General features: G+C 53.3%; 1 protein-coding gene and 1 long non-coding RNA gene across 4 annotated transcripts; one reads left to right on the top strand and one right to left on the bottom strand.

Annotated features, from left to right (window-relative positions):
• Nucleotides 1-36: 36 nt before the first annotated feature.
• LOC308189191 lies at nt 37-20,171 on the top strand. 3 transcript variants are annotated; one of them, XR_013946083.1, is made up of 3 exons: nt 37-410; nt 506-12,510; nt 14,329-20,171. It is a non-coding gene; the product is annotated as an uncharacterized lncRNA (long non-coding RNA). The 3 variants fall into 3 exon arrangements; XR_013946084.1 differs by having other exon boundaries at nt 37-12,510; nt 14,329-16,961; nt 17,038-20,171; XR_013946085.1 differs by having other exon boundaries at nt 37-12,510.
• On the bottom strand, nt 19,837-27,383 carry TXN2 (thioredoxin 2). Its single transcript, XM_080578954.1, has 4 exons — nt 27,287-27,383; nt 27,020-27,180; nt 25,837-25,960; nt 19,837-20,586 (listed from the first exon to the last, which is right to left on the bottom strand). Exons 2-4 carry the CDS (start codon nt 27,178-27,180, stop codon nt 20,470-20,472), a joined length of 402 nt encoding a protein of 133 aa, XP_080435080.1. The 5' UTR covers nt 27,287-27,383; the 3' UTR covers nt 19,837-20,469.
• Nucleotides 27,384-27,405: the final 22 nt, after the last annotated feature.

Raw genomic sequence — 27,405 nt, 5'->3', positions numbered from 1 at the left:
GATGGCGGCCTCGCGCCTTCGTGCAACGTTAGCGGAGGCGCACCCGGCGCGGCGCCGCCCTGAGGGGCGGGGGGGGCCCGGCACGGCCCGGCACGGCCCCGCTGCCCCCTCGCCGCCTCCCTTCGCCTCCTGCCGGGCCGAGCAGTGCCAGGCCGGCCCCACAATGCCCCGCAGCGGCGCCGGGCTGGGCCCCGGCGGAAGCCGTGCCTCGCTGGCGCTGCCCTGTGCCCGCCCCGGGCCGGCGGCCTGGCGCTGGGGGGGTCGTGCCCGGCGGCCTCACGGGGAAATGGGGGGGGGGGGGGCGTAATCCAGGCACCGAAAATATAATCCTGAGGCCGCAGGGGCTCGGCACGGCCCGAAAATGCTTGGGGAAGGGCAGAGGCACGGCGTGGCCGGGCCCGGGTGCTGAAGTGAGCCTGGAGGGGGGTCGGGGGAGGCCTGCCAGAACGGGAGAGGTGTGAAGGCACAAAGCTGAGCTCATCCTTCCTCTCTACATGTGCTGCAGGCTCCAGGAGCTTCAGGCAGAGCGCAGGGGAAAGGAGGAAGCCAGAGCCAAGACGTGAGACAAAAGTCTTCCAAAAGTGAGCGCGGCATATACGAGTCCAGATGTCAGATCCAGCTGTAAAGATGAGCTTTATTGCTTATTTACAAGCATCCAGAAATGCAAGGCTGCCTCCCTTCAGGGCTTCCTACCTTCAATAAGGAGAGCAGGTTTGCAGACGTAGGTGCCAACGACAGAAAATACAGGGTGAAGTTTACCAATGTCGACTAATATCGAAGTTACAAGTGAAGCAGGCTTGAATCAAGAGAGACAGAGATGTTAGCAGAGAATTGTCTTGAGTAAGCATCTCTTGTCCAAGTGAAACGCTTTTGGCTCAGATTCATTGCGGCAGTTTGGAAACAACGCTAGACGTGTATGTCTCGAGACACAAAAGGCAGTGGGTGAAATCTCTGAAAGCAGTGAAAGATTTGTAGGGCTGAGTATCAGGCATACAAAGGTGTCATTGTTAAAGGCAGAGGTGAGAGGTGTAAATATAGGTACAATAAGAATTTAATTTGGCAGTGGGAAGAGAACATACAGCATAGGTCTTCGCTAGTACATTAAGACGGAGAATGAAAGGAAGCTGGAACTGTGACAAGAGGCAACCAAAGATACCTACATAATCAGATGCCTTAAATGGGGACCTAAGTCTCCATTTAAGTGTCCAGTAACTCGTTCTGATCCATCAAAAAGTGACAAAAAGGATATTTACTGGTTGAAAGGCAGGGCTTTAAATTCTCCCATAAAAATGAGAGAATGGAAATAGTGGAGATTACTACATACATCAAAGAAAAAAAGAGAAGCTGTGTCTTCAGCCAAGCGGCTAAGAAAGGTAAACAAAAGCAAGCAGACAGTATCAGGTCTAAGTAAAGTTTTTGAAGGAGAAAAGTAGCAGAGCTTAGCTGGGCAAGGAAATAGAAAAGGCAAAAATTAACTGACAACAGTAGTCATGTGGGAAATAAAAGGTAACAACTGCAAGTATGAAATGCAGACGTTAAAAGGCTGTCAGTCATTTTTAAGGACTGCATGGTACAGGGCATTTCGAATTTTCTTACTCTCCTCTGCCTCTCATACTTTCATAGGTAACTCTGCACTTTCCAAGACTTAAGTCTAAGGTCAGGCTGTACTCTTTGTCAGGTTTGTCTTTCTCTCTTTGTTTTTCTTTAATAAAGACATTTGAGAAGTTGGTTCCACTCCTGTTTAATCAATGGCAAAACTTCCCTGATGACTTCAGCAGTAAAATATCAAAAATGAGCTCAAAGCAAAGATAGCTGCAGTTTTCTACCAACCTCTCCCTTACCAAAAAGTATCCCACTTCTTTTGAAAACTCTGCATGTTTCCCTAATGCTCAGCTTGGTGGGTGCATGGTAGTTGAGGCAAGTCAGATTTGAATTGTCTGTTTTCTGTAGCTTGACAATTCTGAAAATAAGTGCACAGGGTTTTTGTGTTGGTCTGATGGCAGGAAGTTACCCAGGAAAGGAGACACGCCTCAGAAAGAAGTATGAGTAAAAAAGCTATCATATTAATTTTGTACATCCGTTACTTTCTACAAATTCGTATGATGTTAATTTGATCCTTCTGGTCAACTTCACTCACGTTTTCCATCAATGCTTGCAAGCTCGCGTCCGTTGGAAGAGCAAACTTGTAATGGTCATTGAATTCTGAAAAACAGCATCTCAAGCACCTCAACAACAGCCAGATTTACCAGAGAAAGAAAAAGAAAATGAAACACCAAGCATCCAGAGGTTACTCTTTGGTTTGCCAGCCTTCACAACAGACCACACCAATGTTCACTTTGCTGAACTACGCTGTTTTCCCCTACGCTGGCCTAATCCAAGACAATTGGGCTTAAGTTTATTGGCAAGCTGCAGTCCGTGGGAGAAGCCTGCACGTCTGCCACGAACACTAAACGTAGGCATGTTTCATTTCTGTATCTCACAAACAGGTAAGGTGGCTAAATTCATGTCGACAAATCATTTCCAAATGCCTTGCGAGGCAGAAGAAATCTCTTCCAAAACAAGTTTCTTCCAGGCTGAAAGAAGACTGACAGGAGACAAAAGGTGTTTACTTTATCAGAGAAGTCACATTGCTAAACGCTAACCACAGTGACTTTAGACAGAAACCGCACACATGCAGATCTGGAGAATGTCACAATCTGTTATTGCTAAGAAGCCTCAGCTCTGCTTTTGCAGAAGCCTGAAACATCAGTAGTTTCTGTGCAGACTCATCATTGGAATTAATATAAAAAAAAAAAGCAGCTCTGGAGTCACTTTGATATATACACCCAGCTATAAATCCAGATGAGAATTTAAAGGGTTTTTACACCCTGTAACAGAAGGAAATGGCTCTTTGGAGCGAAGGAGGAGAAAGCAACACATTTCTGTGGACTTCACCATTTACTGCCCATGTCCTCTGAACAACGTGAAATTTGCCTGGAATTTATGCACCGTCTATTAGCATAGCTTCCTTTTCCCCTTGTGCCAATTCTTTATTGTTCTGCTCCCATAACAAATGCCAAATCCAAACTGTGAAGGCACAGAAGGTGGAAAACCATGAACTTAAGATGTGGAAAGAGTGAAAGCAAGTGGTGTTACTACTGGAGTAAACATCAGAGTTTACAAATTTAAGCCTAAATTCTAGCTCTGTTCATCCAAATTATAACAGGAACAGCTAATGTGAAAGAGCTGGGACCACACTAAGGCAAATGTGGCCCAGTAACCTGTCTCAGAAGCAGCAAGTAGCAGATACTAGGAAGCATGTAAGGCCTTTCCTTACAGAGAGAGGTTACCCTTAGCATGCCTACCCAACTTCTGGTGTGGCTGTGTTTTCATAGCTTCATTGTCTTGTTTTTGTGTGTCAGGGTGCGATTCCATAATGCTCTCTTCATCAGCAAAACTGGCTTGAGATGTCATCTGTTCTCCCCCCAGCCGCTTGGTCCTAGTGCTGTGTCACAGCCACCGCTGCCTCAGCGGTGCTGATGCAGACGTTTCAAAAGCCATACTGTAAACTGGATCACTGGAGTTAAAAAAGAAGGTTAAGAAGAAAAGAGCAGTTCGCTGATCTAGTTTATAGGCCCACAGAGAGACAGAGGCATCAGCACAACTGAAGAGATTGAACCACGGGACTGCGACAGGAGTCTTTCACACTGACTTTGCTGATGGAGAAAATAGGAGGGAACCATACCTGCACCCCAAGGCTGGCAGGAGGGCGGGAGCTGCACCTGGCATGCTGTAGCATTTAAAACAGTTATTCTCCCCCTTTCCACCTCTCCCCAACCATCCACCCACGCAGTCTTGTGCGAACAGCCTGCTGAACTCCTGCTTCATTGTGGTTCTTGCTTCAGCTTCAGTAAAAGAGGAACACATTTTTACTTTCTTCACACATTAATGACAAGATCTGCAGCTAGAAAACATTTGCACATGACATCTCTGATCAGTTGGGGTACGATTTAGAGGCATAAATCTCTATCAGTTAGGTAGCACAGTAAGCAAATTTACTTTGTGCTAGAGACCCTCCCTGCAATACAATGGGAGTGACACTACGTTGTAAAAGTATGTACGTATCCCAGTTGGATAAGCAGGTTGTCAAACAGCTGTGCCCTGACTGAAGTCATGGGACGTGTCCTCAGAAACACACCTAAATGAAAAATTATGTCTTGCGCAGAGGAAAGCTCTCCTTGGAGCTTGTGAGTTCCTCCAAGCCCTGAGATGGGATTGCAACTCCATTACGCATGGTTGCAGACACCGCATTCCTGATCTGACATACCAAGAACAATGGCCCAGAGCTCTTTACCTCCAAGGAATTCAAATATAATCATCACTGCCATCTAAATGCAAGCACAGCGCTAAGCAACATACATTTTTTGGTTCAGTATATCCACTTCCTAACCTTGTTTCCTCTAGCCCTGTTCTCTTTCTGCTAGCTATTTTCTATCCAGCTTTAAATGCTGAGAAAGCTGGCGTCCAGCACAACTACAAAAAAAAGGATTTATACACCAGGAATAGAAGCCATCCAGCCATCCTTGCCCCCAAACCAACATTTGGGACCCGAGTTTTCTACCTCAGGCCTACCCCAGCTTATCCAAAATTCCAGCAGAGCTCGTCCTGTTACCTGCCTTAAATAAGCATGGCGATTTCTTGCTGCGGAAAACAAACTGGGCATTTTCACACAACCCGTTGTGGTTTAGCCCCTTTAGTGATAATTCAACCGGTACCAGGCACGTAATTTTGGGCTTGTCTGTCCTGGCCTCACAGCTCTGTGGTTCAGCTAAGGGTCCTTTATTACCGTCTCAAATACCTCCTTGTCCTTCTGCCTTTCTCAGGGGGTTAAGAAATGCTTCAGATTCCTGAGTTCAGAAGGGCTTGGGGGCATTCTTTTTACTCAGCAGAGGATAAGCTGAAAGGGGAATAAACATCCCTGTCGCCCTGCAGCCATCGTATGCTTGTGACACTCAGGTAGCAAATATACTTGCCAGGCGTGGAACAGATATTGACAAAGGGAAAATACTTGCAAGAGATTGCCAAAGCCATCTAAACACTGTTTTCCTGCTTAGGTGGGGCTGTGGAGAGCTTTACACTGTCTTTGCTTCTCTTTTCCTTCTTAGGTCTCAGGCTGGGCCTCATTTTCACAGAACCAAGAACTGAGTACCAGGGTGATTTTGCCATTTGGAAAACAGGACCAAGTTCAGAGAATCCACCAAGGTGAATGGTGGTTTGCTACTTCACAACATTCACCTTTTTTAAAGTGCATTTCAGCATCTGTCACCTTTAAGAGACCTCTAAACAAAAGGCATCTAGCTGGATGTTCGCTTCCCTCTTCCTCTCCCCAAGCATCTTCTTCCTCCAGCAGGATTTGAGTCTCCCTTCTTTCCTCCCTGCCAAACACGAGAGCACCTCTGCTTTCCGCCTGCTGCCTTTCCTGAGGTTACTACGTGAGCTTTCGCTAATGGTGCCTCTCAGCTTACCTCACATGTGCTGTTTGGTTTTGGGTTCAGCCTGCAATAGTAATCAAGGCCAATATTTGCTCACATGAAGTGGCTCTGTGGTTCTCATTCCAGTGAGCTGGCCGAGGCCAAAGTGAAACTATCTTGAAATATTCTAGTATGCCCAAGAGATGCTCGGAACAAGGGATTTTTCCAGCGCTGTAGAAAGTCATCCAGATTCTCATTGCAGCTTTGTTGTGGGAACTGCAGGGGAACTAACTAGTTTATAGCCTGCCACAATTAAAGACACTGCTTTTGCCTGCCAGAAACCAAAGCCGGTCCGGTCAAAGCCTAGCTTTGGGCCCATTCTGCTGGGCGAGAGCTCCGCAGCCAAAAAGAAGACTTGACGTGAAGTCTTGCAAGCATTCACCCTCTTCTGCGAGCCTGAAGCCCACATTTTTCTGATAAGAGGAGGCTACATCCTTTGTGCATGCAAGTCAGCGGCAGGTCTTATAAACACACCCACAGATTCTCAGTGCAACATATTGCAAGCTCTGTGCGGCTGGAGCCAGCGCGTGCTTTGCTCAACAACCCCCCTTTCATTTCTGCCAAGATTCCCTCCCACATTTGGGACTTTTTTTTTTTCCCCTACTCCCTTGAGAGCCTCCTCAATTCTCCCAGCTTCTCTGGCCTCCCACTGCCAGCAGGGTCCGTTCTGTACGATTTTGCCAGCTTGCACAGCCTTTGGAAACATATGGGGCAGCGCAGGAAGCTGGGTGCGTCGCCCTTATTTTCAGCCCCCCTGTTCGGGTTGGACAGATGGAACAGAAGACCAAACTGACAGTACTGGCACAGAAGGCAGAAAATGAGCCCTGGGGACTTCCTGAGGCATTATCTTTGCAGGATGTGAGAAAATACTGAGATACATGAGGTGTCATCAAGGTGGGAAGTGACTTTTTAGGCAAGGTGCAGGCAAGAGCCTCGTGTAACGCAGCCATCTTCTTTCCCATTCATCAGAGCATCGTTTCCTGGGATTATTCTGCAACAAAGAAAACAACTCATGGGGCACCCTGTGTTTGTGTAACAAATTCCTGTCAAAAATCAATACCTCACTGCAGAGCAGCAGGCTGGTGGGCTGTCAAACCTCAGGCTAGCACCTGCTCTGCTGTATTTCTCAGCTATCGAGAGGCAAAAAAAGTGTTAGAGGAACCAAACCCACGGAACAGAGATGTTTTCAGAGGGGGTTGTGAAATCCCTCTGTGTGAGGTAGCAGCTTTTGTCAGTCTGGGATGGAAGGAGTCCTGCAGACACTGATGTCTTATGCTCCGAGGGATATAAAAGGGGGTTCACGGAGAGAATATTTGAACTTGGAGTTAGAGACCCAAGCACGATACAGATCTAAAGCACAAAATAAGATAGCTCCACTCTCTTTAACTTATGATAAATCCTGTGCACTCCCTCCTTGTATTTTCTTTTCACACACAAAGCAGAAGCATCCTTGCTGTTGTCCTGATTACTGCCGCACTGAACTTTAAGTGCACACCTGTATACGCACTTGCGGCTGGTAGCGAGACAGCACAGAGGCCTGTAACTCTTTGACTCTTTATAGAGGAATGTACGTGTATAAAAGCCTTTTGAATTTTCATAAGCCGACCCTTAGATGTGGGATAGTGAAACACAAAAAGATGAAAACAAGATGCTCACCCGATGATTCAGCTATCCTGCAAAGCTTCTTCTAGCAGCCATCATAACCCTGAAAATAATCACCCCAGCCCCTTTTTCCTGTGGGTTAAAAACACATCAGCCATGAGGATCGTAATGATAAGTTTTTTGTTGTTACTCAGAAACCGTGAGAAGGGGTTTTGCATTACATGAAGAGAAAATGCATACAGGAAAAGAAGGTATGCGTATTATTGTTATTATTTTTGTTACTTGAGGAATGCTAAATCAGGTTTGGCTTTGCTAGGGGACATACCAGCTGTCTCCAAGCTCTTTTTATTTTGATCTCTCTTGTACCTTAATTGGAAAAGCAGGGTGTGGAGCCTCCAACAAAGGCTCCCCTTTGTAGTGTGTTAATTAGGCATAGGAGTTAACAAAACCCCTCGGTTATAAACAATTACCTTTCCCCAGGCTTACTTTCATTTCCATGCTACCACGTTTTTACTAATTTTCTATTAGTTTTCCAGAGTGGACAAAAGTAATTTCTAAAATTAGTCCTCTAATTAGCAAGAAGGGGAAAAAAAAATCCCAAGCAGGAAAATATGTAAAGCAGGAGGGGAAAAAAAAAAAAGTATAATTAGGAGCCCTTAAAGATGCCTTATTTGTGCTTCTTCAGGATACGAGGTCTCTTTGGGTCACTGTGAAGGCTCTTTTAAAACTGAAAATCTAGACTGTGGTCCCCTGGAGGTGACTGTGGGTGGAAATGCCCAGGGCAGGGAAGAATCAGGTGTGGGCTCCTGTGTCCTGAAGTGGGTGCTACCCTCACCCCAGGGAGCAAGAAGCGCTCCTCCTGTCCCTCTGCTGTGACTCCATTTGCAAAGCACAGTTTGCCTGGAGCAGGGCCCCGCCTGGCCTGCAGGACACCTTTTTGTGTGTCCTGGCTGCTGGTGCACACCGAACAGCTGGGAAGGGAGAGGCTTCTACCTCGCCCGCAGCCACCCTGGCACTGGTACCTCTCTTCCTCTTCCTCCTGCAAGGGGAAGGATGGAACCGAGGGGCTGGGGGTCTTTCTGCTTCCAGCTTGGAGAAACTGGAAGAGGCAATTCCCTGTGATGGGAAACTGGTGTAAGGACAGCCGCGGTCTCAACGCTAAAGGTTTTATGTCCCGCGACGGCACAAAACTTCACGCTGCTGCTCCCTGATCTTGTTTTCTGTTGAGATTCTGGAGAAAGGTGGAGTGGGGCACTTTAACCCAGAGACCTGGGAGAAGCACGTTATGATTCAGAATCCAGGTGAAGTCAGTGCCGCCACCTGTGATAGTGCTGTTTCCTTAAGGCTTTTGCAGCACAGAGGGCACCCACATACATCAGCACAGACGAGGGGCTCCCCCGTGTTCCCCAGAGGTTGCCTTTGTGCCCGGGGAGTAGGGCAGCAATGTTTATGTGGGACTGGGGAAAGAGTAGCTCAAGTGCACGCAAACCCAGACCCACAATGTGCAGAGCAATGATCTCCCTACAGGTACTAAATCCCAATAGGAACTGCATCTCTGGCCAGCCAGCGGACCTGGAAAAGGCTGTCTGGGGGAAATCTCGTATTTCCCAATGGCAAATTCCCAAGCATAGCAGTTCTCTTTGGAACAAACCTTTCTCTCCTCCCTGGAGGAGACATCTCCTGAAGGCCTATCCCCTTTATTGCTGCACATCAAGCCACAGACCCCCTTTCTCACTGCACTGCAGTAGCACACATTGCTTCTCAAGCCAAGAGCAGCCCCTGTGCCTTTCCCCAGAGAGCTTTCAAGCCCAAACGGAGCAGGCAAACTCCATGTGAGAGGGCAATCAGAAGTGAAGAAAGGCTGAGGCTGGCCCCAGTGCCCCCAGCAGGTCCCAGGAGGGATCTGGGGACAGGATCCAGGCAGGTCCAGGAAGCAAGGGTCCCATGGCAGCACGCAGCCGCTTCACGTACGATGGAAAATGTTTAAACTGCTGTAGCTGGGGCCCACAGGAAACTTTTGGGAAGTGTGTGCTGGGTCTAAGACAGGAACCAAGAGAGTCAGTGTTTAAAATATGCACTGACAATGAATTGCCTCATTACTTAGAGAAAAATCGAGAAGGGGGGAAGGAGTAAAACTCAGCCACATCCGCAAACAGGCAAATAATTGTCTGATGGATACACCACGTCTCCTGACTGCTGGTCTAGGGCGTTGCTGGATGTTCAAGCCCATGGTGTCTTCTTCATCACGGCAAGCTTCTCCCTCCAGGAGACAGCAGGGTCTCCTCTGCATTCGGGTGTTCCCTGCTGGAAGGCACTCCATCTCAGAAAGGCCAACATGCCCTCAGATCATTTTTTTAAAGGGTGGGGGAAGGTGGCCATTTGAAGGCTCACCCCACAGCCTCCCCCTGCGTGCACCCTCTCCTGCAGGATGGAGACCTACCACGGTCTCACACCCTGCAAAAGCAGCAAAAAATAAAAGGCGGTCGGAGATGCGAACCTCCTCCTGAAGCACTACATAAAGCAAATGAAGACGTCTCAGAGCGGAGGCCTCATAAATTTGGAGCGCCCTGAGGCGAAGCCTTTGGGGTGGGAGCCCCGAGGCCGAGCTGGGCTGGCAGCGAGATCCTGCCTGGGGAGGGAGCCCGGAGCGGGGCAGGTAACGCTCACGCAGCTTTTTATGGCTTTTCGGTTTATTACATTTCTTTTTTTTTTTTTTTTTTTTCCTGGCCTCGGTGACAACCGCAGCCTTATAAGGGCAGGAGCGCGGCGTTGGAGGCTGAGAGGAGGTGGGGCCTCCCGGGGCTGGAAGCTGCCCGGCCCTGACCTCCTTCCTGGGAAAAACCCTGGGAACCCTCCCTTGGCCCAGCTGCTGAAGCGGGGAAAACTGCACGACGACCCCGCTCCTCTTCCCTTTCTCCCCCGCACCTCCCGGAGGAGCTGCGGTGGAGCCTCCGCTTTCTGCTTTTTTGGGATGCGGGGGGGATCTGGGAGCGACGGGTCGCGGGGTCCCCCGCATCCGACATGGGAAACCTATTCCCATCTGGTTGGGGTAGTTCTGAGAACCGGAAGAAAAAAAAAGAAAGGAAAAACAAACGATCCTCCTCCCAACGCTGCCGGCGAGTGTGTGAAAAGCCGCAGCTGGCAGGTCTGCTGCGGGATGTCTGCTGCAGACCCCATGGCTCCGTGCGTGTTTTGGGATCCCCCCTACATCTCTGGCCGACTGCGCGCATTGGGTTCCTACACGTATCGACCCGGTCTGATCCATCCAGCTCCGCCAACTGGTTACGAATAAGGCCAAACATAAACATGCTAAAAATGTCACTGTCATCAGATAAGGTCGCTATGCACACAGCATTCCTGACACGGGTTCATTACACCAAGGACGTGGAAAGCTAATCCACCAGGTCACATGCGTGTGGTGGCTGGCATGGGGAGGGGGCACGGGGAGCCATAACTCTGCTTTTGAGCCTGCTGCCAGCCTGGAGGACATCATCCCTGCGTGACTCAGTTTCTCTCAGCGGGGGAAAAAAGAGGGATGTCACGGCACCCACCTCCTCCTGCGAGCGCTGACGTGTTTCGGGAAGGAGCGGCAGAAGGGGAGGCAGGGGATGAGTGTGCTTGCGAGCCGCAACAGGCTGGCCTTTTGTGCTGACCGCCGGCTCGCAGAGATCTTTACCAAACATGATCATATTTATCGCTCCAGGAGGCAGTTATCTCTATTTTGTAGGAAAGGAAGCAGGCACTGAGAGCTTCCTCTGTGGTACATTTGTAATTGTGACTGTGTTCAAGTCCCAGCAGCACGGGGCTGAGCAGGCTAGGTGCTCACCATGTTTGTCAGATGCCCAGGTGAACACAGACGTACACGAGCCGCCAGATCTAACGACCTTCCCTGCCATGAAATGAGTTTTTATAGCTCTCAATCCATGTATTTTAAGAGCTGAGGGGAGCAGGAGCTGTGGCTGGGTCACCAGTGGGAGACCAGTGGGATCATGCTCCCTCTCCTGAGCTTGCCACCACATCCATTCTTTAACTGCTTACAGGCTGTGTCTGGCTCAAGAAAGAGAGGTTGTGGGGCCTTTCCCTTGGGATGAGTGATTTGGATTAGGTCAGCCAACGAGGGAACATCCTGTTCCTTCTCAGCCTTGGGACTGTCAGGGTTGTGGTTTGAGGACTGCGCAAACCAGCCCGAGTCTGGACAGCCCCCAGAGGAAGAAGCCCCCTTGCCTCCTCTTCCCCTCCCTCCTCCGACCTTCACACTCCCACTGCCAGCCCCAGATCTCACAGTCTGATCCAGCTGGAAAACAGCCTGAACCGAAAGCAAGGGCTGTGTCTCCAGCTTGACCGTTTCCTTGGTGTGGTTGACTGCCTGGGTGCTAGAGAGGCTCTGGAAATGCACAGTCATGGGGAGGACTTTCTGGTGACACACCAGACACAGGCTGATCAGAAACAAGGAGGGAATCGCAGCCCTGGGAGGGCAGAAAGCCTCTTTTCCAGGGATGCCAAGGATGAATTTACTCCAACTGCACAGCTGGCCATAGGGGTTGTTACAGCATGCTAGATGCAAGTGGTTGTGACCAGTAGCTGAATTACACAACATCCATTGCCAAATGTATAGGGCTACCAACCTCAGGGCATCACTCAGTGTAGAAGGTAATTTTGGAGGTCTCCAGCCCACTCAGGGCCGTATCCAACCAGGTTTTGGAAGCCTCTGAGGGTGGCAAATCCAGGATTTGTCGTTGCCTCTTGTCCTTTCACCGAGCACCTGCACTGCAGGTGTTGCTGTGTGCGTTCACACTACCAGCATGTGTCAGTGCATGTACAGTGAGCATCCCTGCCTCCACCTACCACATTAATATCATCTCAGAAGTTCAGTTCATAAAAATGGGTGCAAATTCACTCAAGACGAGGAAGCTGTGGGAGTTTCTGCAAGCAGTTTTACTGCACGTACACTGTGCGAATGCCTTGTGCGCGTGTACTCAGGGATGTCTGGGCACCGTCCTCCTCCTCTTCCTCCAGCGGCTCTGCACCTCGGCAGTCGCAGATCTTCCTCTCCGTTGTTATCAGAGAAGATGTTTACAGCCAGGTCTAGATCTGGTCAGGTAGCTTCTCGATTACTCACCTCTCAGCTATTGCTCTGCTCCAGTGGCTGTGAAGCTGAGGGAGACAGGGTGTACCAGGCAGCAGCTAGGGCTGGAAGACAACAGAAATCAGGTTCTGCTCCGGTGATATTGCTGGAGGGCAGTGCATCACTCCTCTGATGTCATATCTGTGAGGCACGGCCTTCAGAGCGTTAAAAAAAAGAACACCCATTGCTCAGTGGGCCAGAAGTGATTGAAAAGGAGGCAAGCGAGAAAGGAGACCTCAAAACTTTTACCTGCTTGCTGGCTTGGGGACAACGGTAGGTGAAATGACATACAACTGCTACTCAGTGGTGTCTTACGTGATATCAGGAGCGTGGCGTGATGAGCAATCCCTCTGCAGTCTTCAAAGAGGATGGGAAATGGGGAAGGCTGAGATGAGCTCCGGGCTGTGGGTTGGGGAAAGGTGTGAGGTACGAGGCTGACCAAGAGGTCGAGGCCGTGGCCGGGGGGAGGCAGGGACAGGGCCCCTCTGCACCCTGACCACCTTCCAGAGCCAAAATCCCCACGAGGAGGGGGCTCTGCACCGCCATGTGGAGAGGACCCTGGGCACTTCAGTGCAGGCCGTGCTCTAGCTGGTGCTGCGGAGATGGGACGGGCAGGGCAGGGCTCGGCCTGGACCGGCGGCTGCCCTCACCTACAGGCCGGGCAGGAGGCTGCGGCCCAAAGAGAAAGTCTGAGCATGCCGGGTCTCAGCATGGGTGAGGTGCTCAGAAGATTATGACAGAAATGCAATAAAACAGGTTTTCACTGACAGCCAAGGACGGGAATCACCGACTGTCGGTGTTACTCGGCTTCTTTTAATCTGAGACGACTCGAGGGCTGCCTGAGGTGCCACGAGCAAAAGGAGGTTGGGTCAGGTTTGAAAAGCGAAGCTCATTCCAGGGATCAGCCACTCCTGCTGAATCCCTTTGCTCAATCCCAAAGCGAGGCAGGGAGGTAAAATTCAGGCTCAGCTCAGCCTCACCCAGCAGCTCCACCTCTGGACCTACTGGGCCCGGTGGGGACAGGCTGTGAAGCTGCATCTGGTAGAGGCCTGACCCATCCTGCACCACCATCGCTGCTGGATAGGGGTTGGAATCACGTAATCAGAGAGCGGCTTGGGTTGGAGGGGATCTTAAAGACCACCTAATTCCAACCCCCTGCCATGGGCAGGGACACCTCCTACCAGAGCAGGCTGCCCAAAGCCCCATCCAGCCTGGCCTTGAGCACCTCCAGGGACGGGGCATCCACAGCTTCTCTGGGCAACCTGTGCCAGTGCTTCAACATCCTCATAGTGAAGAATTTCTTCCTAATATCTAACCTAAACCTACACTCTTTTAGTATAAAGCCATTCCCCTTCTCCTATCACTACACAGCCCGACAAAGAGTCCCTCCCCAACTTTCCTGTAGGCCCTCTTTAGGTACTAGAAGGCCACTATAAGGTGTCCCCAGATCCTTCTCTTCTTAGAGGACCCAGCGTATGTGCACAGCCACCATAATCCACGGGACTTTGTTCTCAGCCCATCCCTCCCAGCTCTGCCGCCCAGCATATCTCACCAGGCTTATCTGGTCGCGTGCCCTCCTCCCTCCCCAGCCGTACCCCGCGGGCCAGATTTTCCTGCTTCACCCCAAAAGCTTATTTTTGTTATTTTAAAACAAACAGAGTTGCGTCTGTTTTGATTTCCAGCAGGAGGTTAGAGGGAGGTCAGAGCCGACATCTGGGCTGGAGATAACATTCCCGTCTAATTAGCAAGCCCTGAATAACGAGGGCCTTCCTGTCCCACCTCCCCCCCCCAGCCCAGTGCAGGAGAGGGCAGTGCAGTGGGGCTGGGGCAGAGCCAGGGCACCCAGCTGGGAGAAGCAGCCCTGTGGGGTGATGTTTTATTTCCCCTGTCCTCCTCCATCTCCACGTGGGCACTGTTCACAGGCACCCAGTCTTCACGACCCAAGTGTGGTCCCGGTGCAAGCTGTTGATTTTAACGCTGTCCCTGCTGCCATACCGATGTCTGTGCATCGAGAGGAGACACCGAGGGACTTGACACTTGCGGGACACAGAAATGATCTCTGCTTTCTCACATCCTCTGCTCTCTCCTCAGCCGAATATTGGCAGCCCTGACCCTGTTTTTGGGAATTGTGCTGTTTATTGGGGTGACAAAATGCAGCTGTCAAATCAAGCACAGCGACGCCGCAGCGAAGGAGCAGCCACGGCTGGAGCCAGCTCTGGGACAGGAGGGCACACACGGCGGCTGCTGGGTGGCAGTGACAGGACGCGGGAGCGGGCTGAGCTGCAGCCTGGTGCGATGACAGCACCAGGCACTTCTGCCCCGTGCAAAACCCCACTGCCAGCTGGCACCTGCAGCAAAACTGCGGTGGGTTTACTGAGGGAAGCTGCCGGCATCAGAAAAGCCGCAGCTGGTCAGTTCCTCAGAGGGGATGCAACGTTTGCTCCTGGCCTTGGTGGAAATCATACAGGAAGGAGAAGGCAGGGGTCAGGCTCAGGGCTGAGCACTGGCAGAGCTTGGCTTGAAGGGACAAGGCTGGAAACTCAGGTCAGCATCATGGGGAGGCACAGAACAGCAGGAGAGAGGCAGCAGCTGGAGATGGCATCAACCTACAGAGCTTGCTTGTGGACACAGCCACATCCAAGACCCCAGAGGGGTCTCTCCTGCTCCTGCATCCCTGAATCCCGAGGGTGCTGCCCCCTGCACCATGCCAGATGGGGATGACTCTGAGCGTACTTCCTCTTGAGTGTCACCAAGGAAACCTGAATTAGGAACAGAGTTGAGCTCCAGGGAAAGGGGAAGGGGAAGCAAAGTCCCAGACAGGTACCCAGGGCTGGCGTGCTGGGCGACCGCACAGTCTAGCGCTAGAAATGCAGTGGCAGGCTTGAGAGCAGCACCATTTAATGATGCCCGGGCTCTAGGGAAAAGCCAAGTGGTTGAAACCCATCACACCCGGGCAGGCTGGCAGGGGAAAGCTGGGTGTCCTCGGTGGCGAGCCCCCAAGGAGCCAAACCAAAGGCTCAGCCCCTGGAGAGAGAACCTGGCGCAGGAGGAAGAAGAATTTGAGGGTTTTTTGTCTCGCCGCTTCCTGCCGAAAGCTGGCACGGCTGTAAAATCGCGAGCCCAGAACAATGAGGTCTCCTGTCCCAGCAGCTGCTAAAGCAGTCACCTGGGGAGCTTCCTGCCATCAGCCAGGGGCAGGACGAGAAGTTGCTCCCGCACGCTTTCCTGCAATCCGCCACACGCCTGATTTATGCTCGGCTACGTCCCTGCCACCCCCTCCCCCAGAGCCGGGCGTCTCACGCTCCGAGAAGAGGATGTGGTTGCTGAGACCAACCTCTGACGGGGAGCAGGCTCATCTTTCAGCCCTGCTTCCCCACGCAGCAGGAGGTGCTTTTCTTTGTGACTTCTGAGCCACCCCATAGCTCCCCACAGGCAGTGGGGACAGTGCAGGCACTACCTGGACGTCCCCTGTACCCGGCGCCCTTGCTGCTGCGCCCCAAAGCACCCTGCGAATGCTCTGTGGCTGACACATGCTGCAAATCCACTGCTTGCAGTCACCAAAGAGCTGGCACCACGCTGCCACCGGCTTCCTCTCAGGCCATCACGCCTTTCCAAAGCATTAGTCTGCTGGTCTGAGCCACGCCGGATCTCGCCTCACGGGTGAGTATTTTTAGAAAGTTGGAGCTAAGACCATGCAGTCACTCCTGAGCTATGCCAGGATGAAAAGAAAACAACCACTTCTGCCCGAACAATGCAGCCTTGGAACAAAAAGCCGCTGCAAATGGCATTTTTCAGCATCACTCACAACTGGCCAAGCTTTGAAAGACGAAACTCGCAGTCAAAAAAAAAAAAAAAAGAAAAGAAAAGAAAAAGAGAGGTTCCCGATGAACAGAAAGGGCCTTGACAATTTACTTAAAAAGCCAGATTAAAGCAAAATGGTGTTATATAAATACTGGAAGGCATGCCGTGGCTTGCTCGCGGTGCAACCCTGCGTTTGCATCAGCTGCTGCTGCTGGCTGCATGGCGCGGCCCCGTGCTCGCAGCAGCCCAAGGGGACGGAGCTGAGCGAGCCCCGAGCACCCAGCACCCGCGGGCTGCAGCGTCTCTGCTCCGAGGCACGACCGCTCTCCTCGTGCAACGCGAGACCGGCACGAGAAGCAGCATGGAAGGTCCCCGGAAAGCACCGAAATCGCTGGTGCATTTTGTACCCGCTGGACGACTCGGAGGGGGTGTTTCTGAGGGCTCTGGCTGCAAAAATTTCCTGTTTTTCTGTATTGCTCAAGCACCCGTCTGCTGAGACGGAGGATGCAGCTGGGGTGCCTGCAGGGGAGCAGCGGTGCGCACCAGGAGCTCGGCAAAGAGGCCGGCTCCGGTCCCCTTCTGCTGGCAGCAGGTGTCCCCTGCTGCTGTCACCTCCTCCCTTCCCTGGAGCACACCCAGGCTCGCGCAGCACCCACGGGATGAAGCCGCCCGTCCCTGTCCCCGTGCACAGCCTGAGGCAGGGCCCGGGCGCTGCCAAGCACGCCCCGCCCTGGCTAACGCGCTGGCGGCCAGCTGCAGCCTCCGGCTTCTGCTCGAAAAAGGCTTCGAGTGGAAAGTGCTGGCAGAGGAACCACAAGGCTCACGAGCGAGCCGAGGGCAGAAAGACAAGCGGCGGAAAGGCCGTGGCGAAGCACTGCTGCCTCTTCCTTCTCCCTGCTCTCGTGCCTGCCCTGCTGGCGGAGGTGGACTTGGGCCTGGGTGGGTTGCAGAGCAGGTGAGGAGGATGGGACGTCTCACCTGTGATCTGTTTTGATTTAGGTACAGAACTCCAACCTTCTGTACTTTGCCTTATCGTTTTATTGCTGAGGATATTGCAGCTGGCCAAGCTACGAGCAACTTGCAATTTAACCTGCAGAAGACTGAAACCAACGATGAGTGCTCAGCACAACTCAGCAAGGCTTCGCAACGCCGCCGAGCTGAACGCTGCTGCTAATGGCCTGCCCGGGTTCGAGATCCGAGTTGCCAAATCCGTGCGAATCCTGTAATTAGTTGAGAAAAATGGCGGGGGGGGGGAGGAGATAAAAAACAAAGCCGAGAGCAGCCAGGCTGGCTTGGCAACTGGCCCTGCCGAGGGCAGCGTTAGCGGCGGCTGCTCTTGTTGACGTGGGCCCGATGCTTGCTTTGTTGTAGGACTCACTGCCTGCGGAGCCAGCTGGAGCCAAACGTGGCCACAACTGGCCCTGTCCACGCTCACAGCCCCCGTGTGCTGTGCATCAGGCAACCTGAGTTTCCCATCCCCTACCGGCGCGTCGCGGGGGCTCGGCGCAGCACGCCGGGCACGGCAGCAGCGCGGCTCTCACCCTGCGAGGGTTCAGCAGAGGGAGCCGAACGGCTCAGGAAAGCAGCAGCTGCTGCTCTCGGGTTCGATGCAAGCCAGGAGAAAGGGATGAAAAAGCTCTGCTTGCTGTGAACCGGGTGTCTTCAACCAGACCGCGCGGGCGGAGGCGCCGCATGCGAATCGTGGTGGGGGGGAAATCTCAGCGCTGGGTTCGGAGCGCAGCCGGGCAGTGAGCAGCGGGGTCAGCTCGGCTTCGCTCCCCTTGGAGAGGCAGCGACCGCCACGCGTTCCTAAAATAGCAGCCGGGAACATGAGAAGCAGAGAGCGCTGCTGTAATGCTTGGGCGGGAGAGAGTAAATGTTTAACAGATCAGGGGAACGTTGGATGTGTTTAACTCCGAAAGGGAGGAACAACGGCGTCCTTGCCCAAGTGAGAACAGAGACGTTTTCTCAACTGACATGTACAAAACAGCTGTTTCTGAGAAACAACCTACTGCCTTGGCTCCCTGTGCTCAGGAAAGACCAAGATCACATTCAGCTGGCATGAAAATCGCTGTGCAACCCCTCTTTTAACCGCTACATAAACACGCTCCTTGCAGTGCTTCCTGCTTGCACCTCCCGAAGCCTCCCTAGCCGTCGCCAGCCAGGGATTTGAATTCAGATCCCGCTGCAGAAAACATCGCTGCACTTTGAGGCCTGCGCTGTGGTGAAAACCATGCAAAGCATCACGGTGCCCCCAGCCTCCTCCTCTTCCTCCCTGCCAGCCAGGCAGTTTCTGGAGGATTTCTCCCTGTGTACGTGGGTCTCCAGTGTTTATCTCACAGAAACAGTTGTGCCTTTCATATAATGCACCCTAAAGCACGCTGGCACTTTAATAGCCGACCGGCACGTTAGCTCCACTTTTCCTCAGAAGGAAGTGATAAAATAGCTAATTTATACTGTCTCTTAAACGCACAATGCAAAGTCACTGTGTTTTTTCCTGTTCTGTGGGATGGTGAAGCATAAAAGTTGGCTATTGTTGGGTACGTGACGCTGTTCCCCTACTTTTCCTGCACATGCAGGGAAGTGGAGACAGTCTTTACTAGAAGTGTTTACAGAGCAGCCAGGAACACCGAGGCGCACCAAAAAGGCAGGGCGAACCGCTCGGCCCGAAACAGGAGCGGGACACCAGCAGCACAGCTCCTGCGGTCTCCGCCGTAAAGCCGAATACCATTTCTCTCTGCTCACAGCTTCCCAAATTACATCCAAGTGACATCACCGCACGCAGCGCACCGCGCGGGCGGCACGCCAGGCCGTGAGCTCAGCCCTGACGGGAAGGCAGCCCACCTCGGGGGGCCGGCACCGCTTCTCGCTGCTGCCCGCGCCCCGCGGTGCCCGGGCCGGTGAGAGCAGGTGGGAACGGCGACGCCTGCAGCGCCGCGGTTGCGGCGGGACGCACGGGACTTGGAGCGCTGCTTCCTCGCTCCTTAAAAGGTCACAGCTCGTTCCTGCGAAGGTGCAGGGAAAAAAAAAAAACAAAAAACCCTAACGACCTGCGCCAGGGAGGCGAAATGGAGCAGAGCCAAGGCAGAGTTAAGACTGATTGAGGGAAACAGAAGCTAGGAAGGGAAAAAAAAAAAAACAACAGCTCTTACATGGTTATTAGGCACGTACAGTGTGCTCACGCGTGAACTGAAGTTAAGCGTTACAGTGGGCACCAGCCCCGATGTTGTACTCTGCCTACCAGTGCAGGAGGAAGCTGGGAGCGGGGCACTGCCAAACTGGAAGTGTTCGGAATTCAGCTTGACTGTGATCAGGTGAACGTGGGGAGGAAGCGCTGGAAAGGACAGAGGCTGTTTGTGACACGGGCACACGGCTGCCTCCCTTAGTCTAAAGGTCGGGGCAATTAGCATCAGGAGACCGCCTGCTGTCAGGACTCACCTGTGTGAGCAGATCTAACTATTCACACAAGGGTCAGGGAGGCTTCAGACTGCTTGGGCAGGGAAGGAGGTGAGAAAAGCACGGTGGGGAGCGAGCACAGGGGAGTGCAATGAGCCACTGCCCCTCTGCGCACACGAGGTGCCTCCTTCCAGAGGCCTGGGTCCAGCTGCACCCAAAGGGGACACGGGAGCAGCACTGCAAGCCCTGTGAAAGTAATCCACTTGTTTGTTTTTCGGAACATTACCTTTTAGTAGGGATCAAGTCGTAACCTGCTCTCTCCCAACCCATCATTAGAAACCAGCCACTGCTCTGCTGGTACTGCCTCTCACCCCTCTGGACAGACAAGGGACTTCCCTGCGATTTCAGAGAATCAAGTTTTATTCTCCAGCTAAACAGAAGTGACAATAAAGTTCTCTTTATTACAGACCTACAAAAAAGGAGATCCATAAAATACTTCTATTTTCTCTTATAAAACTAATAGAGGAGCCTGAGGCTTTGCAGAGCATTTGTACCTGCCCCAGGGACGTGAGGACAGCAGGATAAAAACACAGGTTTCACAGACAAGGCAGAGGCATTCCCAGCTTTAAACAAACCCACCCAGGGCAGATAGGCACCCACACGTTGTAGGGAGCAGCTGCCCTCTGCTCTGGGCTATCAGATGCTAGGTGAAGGAGAGACATTCCTCCTCGTAGCTCAGCAGCGGTTCTACACGTCATCTCTTCGCTGATAAACGTGGGCTCCTAATCCCAGCCACATTCCCCATTTTGAGAAAAAGCAGCCCTGCTCCTCGACACTCTTTACAACTACTGCTGCTCGAGAGAAGGGGGGAGCAGGAAGGAAGGGTTACAACACTGTCCATCTCCTAAAAACCCCCAAACAAAGGAAAACCCCAGGCTGTACAAATCAGGCAGCCCACGTGCCCCTCAGCTCTCCCAGGCAAGGAATGCACAACATGGACACAGCCGGAGGCAGAGGTACAGCCACCCTTTTACTTCAGGCTCCGATGAGTTTCTTGAGGAATGCTTCCAGCTGATCCTCGTCCTTTATCCCCACAAACTTATCCACAACGTCTCCGTTCTTCATAGCCAGCACGGTTGGCACTGCCGACACCTGGGGGCAAGAGAAACACAGAGATGCGCGTAAGCGGAGTCTGTGAGGAGCCCGACTTCACCCAGATCCCAAATGGAGCTCTGTAGCTGTCCCCCTGCTCCCGGGGACAGCAAGACAACTACAGCTAGCGAGGGACTGAAAGCTTTTCTCTTAGCTAAAGCTTTGCTTCCGAGTTTCAGGGACTTGGCTTTTGGAAGCTGAGGGAATCAGTTTGGAAGCAGCGTTGAGGGCCCTACCTGCAGGTCAAGGAGCCGACCCCACGCTGCTCAAAGCTGACACGTGCCCTACAAGTAACACAATTTAAAAGGCAAAACCAAGCCTAACGTAAAAGGAAAAGGCAAAGCTTTTTCCCCTCTCCAGTACAAATTCTGCTTCTCTTTCCCTCTTATCCTATCATAAGCAAACAAACCCAGTCTTTTGTCAGGATACCTCTCACGCATGATGATCTCTAGACATTTTATGGCCAGGGCAGTACCAGACTGGAGCCATGTTCTTCCCCAAATAGGACAGGAGCTAGAGCAGGGCTCCCCACCCATCACCGAACAGGCAGACGTCCTGCTCTGGCCGGCCAGAGTAATGACAACCCCAACCCATCTTTCATTTTCTGCCTAAGCTTTTAGCTGTTGAGCTGGATTCCCGATGATGGGGTAAGAAGAGAAGTCCCTCCAGCCAGTGCCAGCAGGCAGCTGCACTGCTCTGGTTGCTGTTTTTCTGGTCCGAAACAAAAATTGCTGGGAATTATTGGAGAGAACAGCAGTGGAAATGATGACGCTCCTCGGGGACTTGCTGGGTGTACAGCGACAGAAGAAACCTCGTAGACACGATCACGAGAAGGAGCCATCAGAGCTCAGAGATCTGATCCTGTGTGTTGCTAACAGACAGCTGGCACGACCACCCTCAGCTCCGGTGCTCTTATCTCTGCAAAGCCTCTCCCCCCGAACACGTCCTGTTCTTATCTCGCTTGCTGCCCATCTGCCAGCCCGCACGGCCTTCCCCCCGTGCGCTCCCAGCTGTCCCAGCCCCGCTGCCAGCAAGGATCTGCCACACTCGCAAATCCTTCCTGCAGGAAACCCTCCAGAGGTCTGGCTTTCCTCCCAGCAGGAGGCTGAGATGAAAGGGACATTTTGTTCCTCCCTTCCCGCCCCGGCCCGGCGCTGTTCCTGCAGTCTGTCCTCGGGGGCTTTTGTGCAGCCTAATCCGAACGGATGGGAGCGAGGGGGCCGCTGCCACCCGGCCGGCGCTGCTGTGACACAGGTTCTTCAGCTCCTCCTAGTGCCCGGCTGCAGCAGGGCTCAGAAACTCAGGCCCCAGGGGTGCTGATGGCACCGACGACGTCTTCCTTCAGGATTTTAGGGGTGAGAAAGGACAAACCAGCGCGGCGTTTGACTGGCCTCCTCCTCTCCCTGATGGGCAACGCTCTGCTGAGCCTCCCCCTGGTTTGCAAGGTGGGTTAGTAACAAGCATGGCCACCCCAGCTCCTCCCTAAAAAATAGCGCGTCCGACCAGCACCATTAAACATCACCGCAGTCAGGGCCAGGAGAGGTCCGGATGACTCTTCGAAGCACTACAGAGGACCAGACAAAAAAAAAAAACAAAAACCAAAAACGAGTTACTGGGCTCTGAGCAGCACACCCAGGGGCTTCACGCGCACTTGCTCCCTCCATCTCCTCCCACGCGTCCCCGAGTTGGGCAAAACATCCGTGCCGGGGGCAGCGTGCCAGGGGGCAGCAGCAGGGCCCGGCTCTGCGCTTTCAGAAGTCTCAGAAACAGCCGGCAGCCTCCGGGAGAAAAGCACAAAGGCGGTTTTAGACCCGCGCACCTCGAAATTGGAAGCCGTGAGTGGGCCTTGGCTCCCCTTTTTGTGGCAGGGAGGGAATCCTGAGGTTCCTGGGTTTGCTGCTTGCGAAGCAGATGTCCTGGGAATTTCTAGAAGGGAAAGTTTAGATTTCCTTCTTTTTTTTGGGGGGGTCCAGTCTGCACTGGACCTAAATAAACCCTCCTCTTACTTCAAAGCATTTATGGAGGAAATAGGCTGCTTTTGATCAGCACTGACCAAGCAGATAAACAAATAAAAGCAGCCATGCGGGCTATTCCTGGCAGCACTCGCACTGAGGGAATTCTCTCCCATCTGAAACTGGGGCTTTTGTACAACCCTGGACACCAGCGGGGGAAGGATTTCACCCGGCTTCAGGGACAAGGCGTAACAGGAAGGAGCTCTGCCGATGAGCGATGTCCCTGTGCCCATCAGCTCTTCGGGGCTGCCCATGGCTCACGTGTCCACCCGCAGCAGCAGACGCAGGGGCTGCCCTTTCCCAAGGGGCATGGGCAACGGGCCAAGGCAAAAAAAAAAAAAAAAAAAGAATTTAAGGAATTTCCAGAGAAAGCAAATTAAACAAAAGTACTCCTCCCTTCCTGCTCTCGGGGCACGAGGTCAAGAGCAGGCTGCGGCAGCAGCAAAAGGCCGCAGCTGGCGCAGAAGGGTGCTAGACAAAAGGAGGAATCTTCAGAGAAAGAACTTCTGTGCTGCGCTAACCAGACAGAGGAGGGTGCCCGGATTTTTCTGGTTGCAGGAAACACGTCTGGGCTTCGTGCTAGCCGGAATTGTTTGGAGCCAAGGGCAGGGAGAAGCAGGCGTGAAGGCACGCAGCGACATTCCTCAGCTCCTCCCGGGGGCTCTCCTTTCTCTCCCCAGGCTGAGGAGCCCGCGGGAGATGACGCCGTGCCATCGGGCAGCGAACTGGGGGCCGTGCACGTGGCAGGGGAATAGGCACGGACGGAAGGAGACTTCCTGGCGGTGAGTGGAGGAGCTGTGAGGGTAACACCTACACTGAAACTCGCAAAGTTCTTCGCAGCCCGCAGATAACTAATCTCAGATGGAAAGGCTTTAAAAAAAAAAAAATCCCTCTGGATTCCCTGATCTTTCCCAAATACCACCTCTGGTCTCTCTTTGATCTCGACTCAGCGCCTTCCCATCGGCTCTTCTGCTCCCATCTCCTTAGCTGGCAACTTCCCAGAAGCAGCAGCAAGGCCAAACACGTGCCCAGTGCACGAACCAAGCTTCTGCCTTGAAAAGGATGCCCCAAACTACGAAGATCAAACCAAGCATTTCTCCTTTACCCATTTGCAGCTATCCTACCTGCCAACACTACCTAAGGGATGGGGTTTAGCCGCAGGCAGAAGGGTCCAGACTGGGTGCACTCATCACTGCAAAATGCAGAGGACGCAGGGATGATCCCCAGGACCTCTTGCAAAACAAAACTTCGCTGTGTTTGTGTGGTAAGCTGCAGAAAGAAGCCAGCCCTTTCAGCCTCTTTTTCAAGACCTTTCTTCCCATACACGCGCTCTCTTGCTGTTTTCCAGTCATTTGAGATCATTTTCTTGTAAAGAGAGCTAATTGGACCTGCTGGAAGGCTTGGGACAGTACGGGAGTTAAGCCAACAAGCTCTACTCTCTCCTCCTTAGGACAGTTGCTACCAGAACCTTGTCCGCACCTATCCGGATTTACCTCCTGACCACCACTGAAAGAACCTCAGTCTCTTCCACTTGTTCTCACCGGCACCCTCGAGCTGCACAGCCCTCAGGCTTGTAACACACAGCCCTGCTAGTGAGCCAGCACTCGTCCCCCTCAGCCCCGGCATGCCTGAGAGCACGCCACCACCTAAAAAAAGCAGGGGAGGCTCTCGTGCTCAGCCTGGGGAAGTTGCAAGTGACATTTGCAGGCAGCAGCCGGGTGCACGCTCCACCACAGCACAGGCAGAAAGTTCTCCCCGGGAAGGAGTGGGAGGGAATGAGCTGGTTCGGCCTCTTCCTCCTTCCAGCACGGCAGGGTTTGGGAACAGGACAGAGCCATCTCCTCCAGGCTTAACACAATGACAGCTTTGCTCAGGAGCTGGTTCGGTTTGCTGGGCATCTTGAGAAGCTTCTTGTGCTAGCGTCAGCCCGGGGAGCAGGACTTCACCTGGGAGAGGGAGCAGCTCCATCTGTGTGCTACGCAAGTGAAAACTGAGCACTTTCTTCCCTGTAAAGCACAGCAGCGGGATGCCCTGACTCCACAGACTGACCTGTTGTTTACAAGGAGAAATAACAGGGGCCAGCGCAGTTGTCAAAGGAATTTTTGCATTTCTTAAACCGCCTGATCGCTGACGGGGTAGGAGCAGGGGGAATCACGTAAGCCAAGCACGGCCTTCTCCAGTCACTCTGCTCGTTCCTGGGAGCGAGACTGCAGGGACAAACGCAGGGCAAGCATGTGAAATACTGACATAAGCACCAAGGCCCACGCTTGCCAAGAGTGGGATGCGTGCTCCTGCTGCGCACAGGCGCTCTCCGACCTGCCTTCCACTTGTCCAAACAAAGCCCACGCCGTCCCCTTGTGATGCAGCTTAAGGACAGGACACTGTCACCCCGCAAGAAATCCTCAGCAAGGGAGGGGACGGGCTGGCTGCCCGGAGAACCGTGTCAAGGAGTGCAACAGCCTGGGGCTTGTTACTTCATGTCCCTGCCCTACACCCGAGCAGCCTGCGCACGCAGTAAATGCTGCACAGAACTACTGGAGTGAGCACAGAGGGCTACGAAGATGATTAGAGGACTGGAGCACCTGTTGGACGAGGACAGGCTGAGAGAGCTGGGCCTGTTTAGCCTGGAGGAGAGAAGGCTGAGGGGACATCTCATCAAGGTGTATAAATATCTGAGGGGAGCGTGTCAAGAGGATGGAGCCAGTCTCTTTTCAGTTGTGCCCAGCGAGAAGATGAGAGGCAACAGGCACAAACTGAAGCACAGGAGGTTCTGGCTCAATACGAGGGGGCACTTCTTTACTGTGAGGGTGACAGACCACTGGGACAGGTTGCCCAGAGAGGTTGTGGAGTCTCCTCCTCTGGAGATATTCAAAACCTGCCTGGATGCCATCCTGCAACGTGCTCCAGGTGATCCTGCTTGGTCCAGGGGTTGGACTGGGTGATCTTCAGAGGTCCCTTCCAACCTCGGCCGTTCTGTGATACGCTGTGTTTACACTGACAGATTTCTGCACGGCCTAAAGGACACATTTCTGCAGATTTAGAGGTGGGGACGCCGAATATGAGCAGCAGAGCTGGAGGAGGGGCATGCAGTGAAATCCAGCCACTGCAGTGACCCAGTGGACCAGGCACAGGCAGGCAGCAGCCCTGGGCTTCCCCTCCCTGCGCAGACACCTCTCCCTGGAGAGGGACCTGCTCCGGACTACCACCACCGGCGAGCCTGTGCTCTTCCAGCTCCTACCTCGTACTCAATGGCAAGGTCTGTGTGATCATCGATGTCCACTTTGGCCATCACCACCTTCCCCTCCTGCTTGGCCACCATCTTCTCTAACCTGGGGCCTAGGATCTTGCAGGGACCGCACCACCTAAGGAGAGAAAGAGAGCAGGCATGAGGGGAGGCAAGTGCAGCAGCAGCAGGCACGGAAGGCTGGAACGCCAGTGCCTTTACCACCGTTTTACCTCTCTTGTCTTCAGCCCAACCTCTATGCTACAGGACGCTGCTGGCATTGAAAGTCGAGCATAAACATTAACCAGCACCCCCAGCCCGGGCTGTCCTCCTTCTTCTGCTGCTCAGCCGTTCGTCCCTGCCCTGCTCACGTGTTGAGCTGTAACCCAGATGGCCACAACGCCGCCGTGGTGCAAGTGTTGCTGTCAGGCATGGGGGCAGCCACCTGCACACCTATTGGCTCGTGCCGATTATCACAGGCTTGCCTGTGTACTTCCTGCAGAGTTAGCTGCAAAAATTGCACACATAGCAGCTGTTTAACGCAAGAACATGGCAGCCACGGCAGATTTTGCAAGGCCCCACACAGGGAAAACAGTGCTGCACCTAAACACGCTATTTAGGGAGCTGTGAACTCCCTCAGGCCAAGGAAAACACAAGTTAAAGCTCTGAGTGCCCTTTTCATGTAAAACATAAGTTTTGTGCCTCTTTCCATGTTGGGTTTCAGGCTTTCCATTATTTGTCTTTTTCTTCCTGGATGACCCCAGTTAATGTTGGTTGTGGTTCGTCAGTTTGGTCTGTTTAGTGCAGCTGTTTTGGGGCTGCTCTGTAGCCTGTTTGCCCAGAATCAGCCACAACTCCTATGGCAGCACTACAGGACCGTGAAAACACTTGAAAAAGCAGTATAATCGGTATCGTTAATCCAGCGGATAACATCCAGGAATATTTTAACTGGCAAGAGCACAACAACAGTTTTATCGATCACAAACATTGCTCCTGCTACCGTGAGGCTGTCAAGAGCTCTGGCCCAAGAGCGCACGGTGCTAGAGCTGCAGAGACACAGCGTGAGCCTGCGGGGAGGTACAAAACGCGCGTTAATGTCGCTCTGTGTTTTTTGGGGGGACACTTAGCCCCGAGAAGCGATGAAGGGCGTTACCGGAGCCTCGCCGTGCCCCGGGGCTCGGCGCTGCCGGGCACTTACTGCGCGTGGAAGTCCACCACGACGGGCTTGGCGCTGTTGACCACCCGCTCCTGGAAGTCGCCGCCGTCCTGCACGTTGAAGGCGCTCGGGCGGGCCGCGGAGGTGCCCAAGGCCCTGCCGGGGCCGGCCAGCAGCCGACGGAGCGCCAACCTCTGCGCCATCTGCGGGGAGAAGAGGGGGGCGTCAGGGCGGGGGGGGGGGGGGGGGGCGGTCGCGATCCCCGTCCCGATCGCGACCCCGCTCCCTATCGCGACCGCGGCCCCGCACCTCGCCCTGCCCGCAGGTGCCCAAACCCGCTTCCGGCCGTCTCTGCGGATGGAGCCGCCCCCCCCCCCGCCCCGTTTGCGGGATCTCAGTGGCTGCCGCTGCTGTCACTCGCACCCAGC

Source organism: Anser brachyrhynchus, assembly GCF_964034855.1.
Source record: "Anser brachyrhynchus genome assembly, chromosome: 1".
NCBI classification, from domain to species: domain Eukaryota; kingdom Metazoa; phylum Chordata; class Aves; order Anseriformes; family Anatidae; genus Anser; species Anser brachyrhynchus.
Note: the sequence above shows the minus strand (reverse complement) of the source record. Positions and strands in the feature narration are given on the sequence as shown.